Here is an 11,136-nt window from a genome sequence, read left to right on the forward strand (position 1 = left end):
ACTGGACGACCGTTTCATAAAACTAAGTGAGCGTCTCTTGGTGAGTTCAAACTGATGTTGAAGGAGACTGAAAATAGAATGCTGAATTATCTGGATTGGAGGCTGTGCGAACTCCGTGCAGAACTCCCTGATATTAACAATCGAGTAATTGATCTTCAAAAGGCGTCAGATGAAATAACTACCCTTACTGTCGATATTAAAGACCTCAGAATGCAACTGTTGAGGCAGGAAAACTCGCACGTTGCATCTGAAATTCGAGTAAATGGAATACCTTTCCAAAAAACGAGGACTTGATATATGTATTTCAAAAAAATTGTAATTCCATGAATTTAACTATTGGTCTGTTCCAGTACTGCAAGAATCTACTAATTTCTACTATTTTATTCGATAACATAAAGGAAAAAATGTTATCGTAGTAAAAAGTATTAGCTTCTTGCAGGTTCTGGAACAGAGCATATGCCTCGAGTTAAATCCATACACCGACTACAAAACAGGAATAATACTAAAAAACGCAATTCTCCGGATGGTGTAATTCTTGTTCAGTTTATGTCGCCATATGACAAGAATTTTTATCTAAAATCGGAATCCATGTACAAAAAACAGCATAATAACGCTCTTCTCTTAAATTCTACTGGGTTTGAATCCAATGCCCAATACTACATCAATGAAAACATCTCAAACACAAATTTGCAATACCTCCAGGATGCCATTCATCTAAAGAAAAAAGGCCACATAAAAGCTGTATATACATTTCGTGGTCTTGTTTTTATTAGGCGTCAAGACTGCGATGAGCCGATATGCATATTTCATCATAAAATACACGACGAGTTTCGTGTGGTGTAAAAAGTAGAACACATGTATTCTTATGAGAACTTCCGAAATACGTCGAGCGTATACTTTTTGTAATTTGAAAAAGTTTGACTTTGGCAGAACGTTATTGTTTGTATGTGTGTGTGTGTTTTGTATTTTAAAAACAAAAGCCCAACAAAACATGAAATACAATTCATTGCAAAGGAAAATTGTTTGTTTTACGAATGAAAATATTTAAGTAAGTTTCGGTAGCGGATTTTTTGTTTTAAATGTGATTTGGGACTCAACGTATTTCGGTAATACGGACGCTCAGAGAGCGTTGTTTTGGTAAGTTGGTGAAATATTTATGTACGTCCCGTCGTTATTTAGGTTTAGCAGTCAGAGAGTATTTTTACTTGAACTAGAGATAGGTAAGTCGACTTTCGATTAATCGACTTTTTGCAGTAAAAAGTCTAAAAATCGTAGTCGACTTTTGCCTGGAGGGAAAATCGCATTATCGATTATCTTGTGATCGATTTTCGAGTTTGCCCATAGATTGTTGACATGGCGGTACTACAGTTTCGGCGGTCTTACACTTTCAAAAGAAAACTCGAAAATCGACAAAAAGTCGATTATAATCGAGTTTCTGCTGTTATGAAAAAGTCGAAATTCGAGTTTGAAGACAACTGAAATAATCGCCAGACTGAAAAATCGCATTTTTACTTTTAGACCAAAATCGAAAAATCGATTATTGCTTTACTCTAAAGCCACACGCCGAAACTTTCCCATTATTTTGGCGTTCTTAGGTCGAGTTCCCCCATACAGTAATTTCATAAAATTACTTTAGTATAGAACTCGATCTATGAACGCCAAAATAATGGGAAAGTTTTGTATGAAAGTTTCACCGTGTGGCTTTAGAGTTAGACTACCTACCACTAATGCCATGTTCATACCAGTACTTTAAATACGTTGTTCGCTCTCACAATTACGTATACGAATTAACCCGTTCATTCGACGTGGTACATACTTCACACCAACATCGAAATGTTCATCTGAGACCCTATAATATATATATATATATATATATATATATATATATATATATATATATATATATATATATATATTCCTGATCTGCATAAAATTCTAAGATATTACCATGTCCATCTGTTCGTCCGACCGTCTGTTGAAATCAAGATACAGCTCGCAATATTTAAAATAGAGCTTTGTAATTTGGTATAGAAGTTTATATTACTCCTAGGATGTTTGGCATTGAAAATGGGCTATGTCGGTCCACGTTTTGATATAGCGCCCCTAGAACAGTACCTCCCGATTTTCGGTAATTTGAATGTTATAGCCTCATTATCACACCAAAATGGCTGAAATTTGGTACTTAGTCTTCGCTGGGGGTACACAATTTTCCACCTGAAGTTTATAGCTCCACGCTTTCATATAGCCCCCATAGAACGGTACCTCCCGATGTTCGGTATTTATAAGGTTTCAGCTCCATTATCCCATCGAAATGATTGAAATATGGTATATAGTCTTCGTTGGTGGTATAAAACTTTTCACCCAAAATTTCCCAGTATAGGTCCACACCTTCATATAGCCGTCATAGAACAGTACCTCCCGATTTTCTATATTTTGAAGGTTGTGCCGTCAATATCCCTCCGAAATGGCTGGAATTTGGTTTTTGTCTTCATTGAGGGTACAAAACTTTCCAAATGAAATTTGTCGGTATATGTCCACGCCTTTATTTAGCCCCCATAGAACGGTACCTCCCGATTTTCGGAATTTTTAAGGTTTTAGCCTCATTAACCCACCGAAATAGTTGAAATTTAGAATTTTGACAGTTTGGCGGAATTATGTCGATAAGATCGATAAAAAAAATTGCTATCGATATTAGCCCAAAAATAAAATATAGATAGTAATGATAGTGCTATCGATATTTTGCGAGCTCTAATTCATCATTTACTCAAAGAGTGACACATCTCAAAAAATCGAGTTTCGAAAAAAAACGAGTTATATGTTGCCGATTGAAATTTGACTTCCCAAGTTAACAAAATTATTGCACAAAAAATAAAATACCTACTTGGACCGTGTTTTGGAAAAAGCCAGCCCGACATCAGTGCTAAATTTTTGTGCAAGATAAAACATGATTTGAAGTGTTTTAGTACTTCATAAACACGAAAACCTTTTTTGATGAATTATGTCAAACTTGTAGTAAATGAGCTGTAACTTCTTGAGTGTTAGAGATATCGACATGAAAATTTGACACAAGATAAAGTAGAAATCGAATCGAAGATAAAGTAGAAAAAAAAATAGAAATTGCTAACTCAGAAAATGCATTTTTTGAGTTATGCCACTCTTTGAGTAAATGAACGATATGTTCTCTTTTTTCTCATCTGACGTTGTTTAGCAAAGGAATGAATGCACAAAATATTTTGAGCACCACCGATTAACGCACACGATGTTTATCGATAGAGGGAGAGAAAATCTCGTGTGTGTGACCAACACGAATAGAGCAGTTGCATTTGTAGTGGTTAGTGACCCCTCCTAGTTGTTCGGGTAACTAGGGAACAACTATCAATTTTACTGGCTACTGGTAAACACAACTAGTTACCACCCAATCTACTCCCCCTCCCCCCTCCTAGTTGTTCGGGTAACTAGGGAACAACTATAAATTTTACTGGCTACTGGTAAACACAACTAGTTACCACCCAATCTACTCGCAATGCTATATATAGACTGGCGAATTTAACATGGAGATGTCATAGGAAGGGGTCTATTGTCCCCTCACTGCATTACCAGTAACCACCCAATTCGATAGTCGTGTGAAAGGCAATTATCTCCTCAGTGCATTACCAGTTACCAGTCAATTCGATAATCTTACGAAACACAATTGTCCCTTCATTGCATTATCAGTAACCAGTCAATTCGGTAGTTAGAAATGATAATCAAAATTACCAGTACGTTGAAGTCATATAAATGGGTAAATGCATATCGTCACCATAAATGCCCAAAGATGTAACCCACATGAAAATCGAAATTCATTTTTTTGATGGAATTTGATACATAAAGCTAAAGTACATGATCCGGCAAAATTTCAAGCTTCTACATTCAAAAATAACGATACTATTCAAGAAATGGCATTTCGGAAAATGTGATAACATTGCAGATTTTGTTGTAATGACGGATCCCAAACCCCAATTTTTTCGCGGGTTTGCATTTAATATTTACTTCCATTCGTACGTGAGTGATAATACCCCAAAACTCCCCCTTAAGATTGATATTCTATAAAACTGTTTTTCATTTTTTAACGTTTTTTGCTTCTCCTGCAAAGTTTTGTTTTTGTAGGACAATATAATCTTGTATATATATGTATATTCATATTATAGGTCCATCTTGACCCTTGATACTGGAACTTGTGTGTGACTATTTGATAGAGCGATTTATGCTTATTTGGTCCTTGGAATGTTTTTCTCGTGAGTCCTTCAGATCATTCAAAAGTTCCTAAAAGAAAATGTATAGAAGTTTAATGAAAAGACGCGATAGTGAGTTGTGTTGAGATATGTATCAATATTTACCACAGGTACCCAGCAAAATAAATTGGATGTAGTACAATGTAGACAGTTCTTTCACTGCATGTTTTGATGCAGTTCGAACGGAGTCGTGAAAGAGTCACTCCATTCCTCACATTTTAACCGCATTCTGATGCGATTCAATGAATGACATCCTTTCTTCACATTTTAACAGCATCTGGGTGCAGTTTAATCGGAGTCGTGAAAAAGGCACTCCAATTCCTTACATTTTAACAGCATTTGGATGCGATCCAACGATTGACATCCATTTTTCACATTTAAATTGCATCCGGATGCAGTTCAAGAGAGTCGTGAAAAAGGCACTCCGTTCGATACACTTTACAAGCATTTGCTTAGTGATCCCTAGCAAGCAAGCCAATTTGTAGATACTTACAACTATAGAATTTTTCAAAGATAGAAAAAGTATGCATCAATTTCAAAAATTTTTATATAAAATAAATAATACAACCAAAGTTTGTAACATTTTTATGCTAACTCACGAGAAGAAAATTTCCTAATGAAGTGCTGTTGGAGTACTTGTCGAAATCTCAACTGGTGAGGGGGGAGACAATATAAGAACCCCTTTAGCAGATGAAGCAAAAACATTTCAGTTTGGATTAAATGGAGAGCGGAGGAAACAAACTCAGTTGCGATTGAATTTAATGAAGAAATTGTATAATCTGTTTTAATGTAATAAAGTTCTTATTATTCTTGTTTTACACAAACAATAAATTCTTGTTATTTATTTTGGGATAGTCTGCAATGGCTTGCATTTTTATTGCATCTTTGAACTGCATAAAAACACATTCCGAAGAGTGCCTTTAAGTTCAATCCAAAACACGGCATCAAAACACGTGCTTTGGATGCAATTGGACCCTAAAGGGTTAGTTAAAATGCGATTGCAAAGGGATAGTTAAAATGCAGTGCTAATGGAGTGCATCTTTCAGTAGTCACGCTCTTGTAAAAATCATGAGAGAAAATTCATAATTTAATGAACTTCCAGATCACTTGTACATATGATTTAACTGCATCTTTGGAGGCAAACATTTTGCTGGGTATATTATAAATATTCTTCTTAAATTCTTCATTCTTCCTATGATTTAGCTTGTAACACGTTCTTGTTTTGCATCTTCAATTTTTTGCACAACAAATACATCAAAATAGGTTTCTTAATTATGAAAAAAAAAATTACAGAACATTTCTTCAATTTTGTTAAAAAAAGAAATAATGTTGAAAAATGTTACAAGAGGGAAACATACTATAAATGGGTAGCCTGTAACTAGTGAATTGACATGATAGGCAGGGAAGTCCATTTCTAGTGACAAAAGCAGGCTATAGGCTATTTTGTGTTAGAGCTGGCAAATTATCGATAGTCTGACTGTCGTTTTGATTGCTGTCTTAGAGCAAAGTATCCATCGGGCACTAAAATATATTTTTATGGTTATTTGTTGCGAATTATTTAAAAAAATATTGGTTTGGAATCCGATATAAACAAAGCTTTACGACAGTGATCAAAACGGTAGTCAGACTATCGAAAGTTTGCCAGCTCTATTTTGTGTGCCATTTTTGGTGTAAAGTAAGTAGGATCAATGAGTAACTAGTTACATAACTATGCCAAAGTAGACAATTGCTATTTATTGAACAACTGGGCTGGAATAGATTCAATTGTTGTGTAGTAGCCGAGCGGAGTAGTCGTTTAACAACCCTAATATAATCTTTTATTTGTAAATACTTTAAATCGGTGGTGCTCAAAATATTTTGTGCATTAGTCTCTTTGAGCGAGCCTTTCCTTTGCTAAACCACGACAGATGAGAATAGAGAGAACATACTTTGTTGTTGCAGTCACGTTAACGTATATGGGTGATCTTCACTGCTTTAAATGAATTAATAAATATGTTTTAATTCTTATTAAAATGTAAGAAAAATGAGGGCTGCACGATAACTATTGGCCTAAAAATGAAAACTCAAATATTTACCATGAAAAACGGTTTTATTGTTTTCTTAAGTATTCTTCAGCATGATTTAAACACTTTTGCGTTCAAACCTATTGACGAAACACTTTTTCCACTCCGATTGAGACACCTCCAAAACATGGTTTTTGAATGCTTTTACAGCATCTTCAGGCGACGAAAATCGATGACCACGCCTGCTTTTCTTGATGTGCTGGAATCAAATGCAGTCAGGGCTGTACGGCGGATGACCTATCAAACAGGCGCTGGTTTGAATCGATGTGTGAGAGCCCACGTTGTCATGATGCAGAATTATTCGTCTTTTCTTGTTCGTTTTTCGAATTTCTCAGGAGATTTCAGTGAGTGTACCGCTCAAAATTAACCGTCCTACATTTCTCAAGTCGTACAGTCGCCATACGGTCAGTTTTGCTGAAGAAAGAGGGGACCTTTTGCTTCGAAGTGCTTCTTACATGAACAACTTTCGTTGGATTTCGCTCTCATTAGAAGACCTAAACGGCCGATTCGTGCTTTGCTTCGGGCTTCAAGCATAAATCCTAAATTCGTCATCTGTGACGATCTTATAAACGTCGTTTGAAACACCGCGATCGGTTTTATGCACAATTTCTTTGAACAAATCCATAAGAGCCTTTTTGAGCGATTGTCCAATTTTGCTGGATCTAACCAGAAAAATCCATTTTTGCGGACAGTAGTCCCGATAAATTTCGGTAAAATTAAAATGCTTATAATTTCGATAATTAACGATGTTTTGCATTAAGTTAGCGACGAATAAAAAGCAGTCGTAAAGTTCTTCCGATAGAAAGAGTGCTGTCAACTTTTATTTGAACTTTTCATTCATAATTTTGCCTTTTAATGTTACCGATTTTTGTCGGTAACTCAAAAAATGAGTTACAGAATTCCACTAAAGGTGTTTATGCAATATTAAATGTTAGTTGGTGGAAGAAATGGGCAAAGATGCCTCTATCTTACGGTATAAAACATGGTGACCTCGCATTATCCATTCACGTCACAACGGCCGATTTTAGGCGACCCCCAAAACAACATGGCATCTGGCAACACGCGGTGTTGTCTAGGCCAGATAGTTTTCGTGCAGCCCTCGTAAAAGAGTGTTTTATTAAACGGGTATCCTGACAGCCTAAAATAAATATGTGATAGCGCTCATTGTTTTTTATAAACGACATTAACTCATGATAGAGGATATATTAATTTAGGAATTTCTTAATGGGTAAAGCACGACCTTGAAGAAGATTGTAAAGATATGACAATTATGAAAGATTTATATTTTGATGTGCTTTTTGATTTTATTATAAGAATGTCAACAAAAACGAATTCTTAAAAACTTTTTTATTTCAGATGAAAAGCCAGCCGCAATGCAACATTTCAACCGAACTATTTGGGATGGCGAGTTAAACAACAATAGCTTAAGTACAACTGGAACAACAACATCAAATAATTCTTCAAATACTATTTTAAGTATATTTTACCTCAAAATTATTTTACTTTGTACATACGCCACAAACATTGGAAATGCGTTGTTTACTATATCCAGAAGTCCACGTTTGCGCACGATAAATAGATGAAGCTTATTTTTATTATGGTTGATATCAATTGTACATTTCTAAGGTTAAATAAAATAATGTTCAAATATCATGCATTGAATTTGAGCAATGTTTATTATAAATGAATTATAACATTACCTACTATTAATGTTTGTTTTATTCATAGTGTTTAAAAAAGTCTACTGATGTTTATATCAATACGCATACATCGATATAATATTAATAATAATTAATATTGAATTAATATTCTTTTAATTCCAAATCAGACTCCAATTCACAGTGGCAAAAAATATATGTATATAGCGCAGAGAACATAAAAATAGATGCTTTATTGTATGTTTATCCGTAATTTGGATAATAATAGCTTTAGATTGAATATTTTACTGCATTTATTTATATATTGTGTAAATTTGTAATTTTTTTATATTTTTGGTATAGCTCCCATAGAACAGTACCTCCCGATTTTCGATATATTGAAGATTTCTGTTGCATTACCCAACTGAAATGTCTTAGATTTGTTCAAAATTAAAAATTCGAATTGAAATAGCTGAGATTTGGTATTTAGTCCTCGTTGAGGATATAAAATATTCGGCAGAGAATTGTCTGTGAAGGTCCACGTTTTGATATAGTCCCCATAAACAAATAATTGTTCAAAAGCACACCATCCTTCTCTTTTTAGTAATAAAAAGTTATATTTAGAAGTTTCCTTCGATTCGCTTTATAGCCACTGACTGGGCACAAAAAAAAACATTTTCATGAATAGTTTTACACGAAATCTAGCAAACTTTTTTGGGAGATTTTTTTTGAAAAATACTGCACATTGTTGTGACAAATGCCCGCCTAGAAACACTGTTTTTACTACAGCAGCTTGCGGTGCCCACTGTAGCTCGAAACGAATAATTCGATCAGTATATGCTTTTGTGGGGTCATAAAGGACCTAATAATCTTGTCCTTAAGTAAAGATGAATTAAAAAAAAAGTTTTAAAAAGTTGTAATCTGTCAAGGACAAAATTTCGATTTTAACTAAAAATTTTAACCACAAATCCGTCAAAAAATTAAAAAAAAGTAGCTCGCATAAAACTTTTATTAGTATTGTTCATTCATTATTTTGCATTTTAAATTTACCCATTTTTTCGGTACCCTTAAACTTTCCAAAAAATGCGTTAGAGAATCCCCCTACAGATGATCTATTTTCGAGCTACAGTGGGCAACACTTTCAAGAAAGTAATTTCTAGCAAACCGCCTTTAAAACTTCGATGTTACCTACAAATCACAATGAATTTCTCTTTTCTTCGAAAAAGCCAAATAAAAAATTTCGATTTTGGAAAATTTGCAAGTGGCCATAACATCTTAAGGAATTAGCCCTATTTATCACTTTCAAAAAATCGATGAAGATAAATGTTATTAGCTTATTTTGAAACGCATGTTTCTAGAAATGACATTTTTGATGTCGGTGCCAATGATAGCTCGAACGGCAAACCAAATAAAAAATAGTTTCATCGTTTTTTTTAATAGCACGATTTATACACTTTTTCATGCTCTCAAACTAATTTTTGAAGCACTTTTTCCGATTGAGACAACTCCAAAAAATGGTTTGAACGCTTCAAAATTTTGAACACGCATGTTTTTCTTGATGTGCGGGAATCAAATGAATTAATTGGGTGCCCATCAATTCCACGTTGGTTTGAACTGATGTTTAAGAGCTCGCATTGTCATGGTGCACAATGATTCGTCTTGTTCGTATTACGACTTTCTCTGGAGATTTCAGGCAAACAAATTGTAGTGTACTAATAGGAATTAACCGTCCTACGTTGCTCATTCCGTATAGCCGCCACATGGTCGATTCATCGTCTAGTACTATCTTGTAAACAGCGTTTGAAGCACCGCGATCGTATTTATTCGCAATTTCTTTGCACCAATCGACATTATCCCTTTTTAGCGTCTGCCAAATTGTGCTGGATCTAACGAGGAAACCCCATTTTTGTGGAAAGGTGTTCATGCAATATCAAATGTTAGTTGGTGTAAGAAATGCCCTACATGGCGATCTTGCATTATCTGTTCACGCACGGCTTGAATTTATTAACTCAGCTTTTCATAGTGCTATAGGGTAGTCATTTATCGACATAGAAAGATTCAGTTTGATCAATGCAGTCTTGCCACGTCGAATTTGTAAAAAAGATCGGACGAAAATGTTCACAAGTAAATTCCATTTTTTGCAAAGTGATTTTTAAGTTGCTGTAAACAGCACAAAACATGGTCGTATGTCAAACTGAGTACTGTAGTACGCAAAAGGGTAAATTTTCTAAAAATTTAGGTGGAAATGTTTGAAGATGAATCCTTTGGCCTGGCATGCATAATTCACCAGCCTTATTGCTCATCGTAGGGGTGGGATCTTGCCGAAAATTTATCCATACCATATGCCAACTAACAGTTTATTTTCTTATGCATGTACTAAAAGATATAGGGGGGTAGAAAAGGAAAAAGAAAGAAAAAGAACCAAAGAGTAGGACATCTATAGATCAGAAGGAAGAAGAAGAAAAGGAAAGAGTCTACATCCATCATGCTAAGTTGACATGCATGGTTCGCCCTCCCATCGTGTTTACCAAAGATATCCATATCTCAATTGAAATTGATCAACCTTTAAAGTAAACCCACAATTGCTTACCCTACTTCACAATTCCGAACCCCGCTTAAATCAAGCTTAAATTTGAATTTTACCACATCATTGAAAAATCTAGGTTTTTACTTAAATGCATTACAACAGTATAACAAAATATTGAAATTCAAAATAAAAACTTAAACATTCGTAAACTATTTATTTTTTACCGATAACAAGGAAAATGAATTTAAACGCTATAAATTTCATTAACACAATCCACATAAGATAAGCTGGAGCGAGAAAAATTCATCTCCGGTGGAAACTTTTAACTAAATTATCAAGAACTAAATGAATATAAGGCTAAATATCATTCAGAACACCCTATTTAAATAAGCAATGCAGAACTCAAAAGTAATTTTATGTGAATATATAGTTAAATTATTTTAAAATTTTAAAATTTTAAAATTACCACTTCCAATATTCATGTATTATATTTGTTATGTATGGTTGTGTGTTTTCGTTTTCTTGTTTCAATTCTTCTTTTTCCTACAGATCAGCTGTTCAGTACATAGACCATTTTAAAAAAGAGTCGCCTTATTGGCTACACATACAAACCAAAGATTGGGCATATTGCATAATGT

At 34.4% G+C, this 11,136-nt stretch overlaps 1 protein-coding gene across 2 annotated transcripts in view; it reads left to right on the top strand.

Annotated features, from left to right (window-relative positions):
• The window catches only part of dpr19 (defective proboscis extension response 19), a 319,322-nt gene extending 311,282 nt beyond the window's left edge, over positions 1-8,040 (top strand). For both annotated transcript variants that reach the window (XM_073968693.1, XM_073968694.1), the window contains one exon: positions 7,691-8,040. In XM_073968693.1, the coding sequence (XP_073824794.1) occupies positions 7,691-7,917 (227 nt within the window). In that variant the 3' untranslated portion in view covers positions 7,918-8,040. The remainder of the gene's footprint in view (positions 1-7,690) is intronic.
• The last annotated feature ends 3,096 nt before the right edge of the window (positions 8,041-11,136 follow it).

This window comes from Musca autumnalis, unplaced genomic scaffold, assembly GCF_047663935.1.
Source record: "Musca autumnalis isolate F117 unplaced genomic scaffold, ASM4766393v1 scaffold_2, whole genome shotgun sequence".
Classification (NCBI taxonomy): Eukaryota; Metazoa; Arthropoda; class Insecta; order Diptera; family Muscidae; genus Musca; species Musca autumnalis.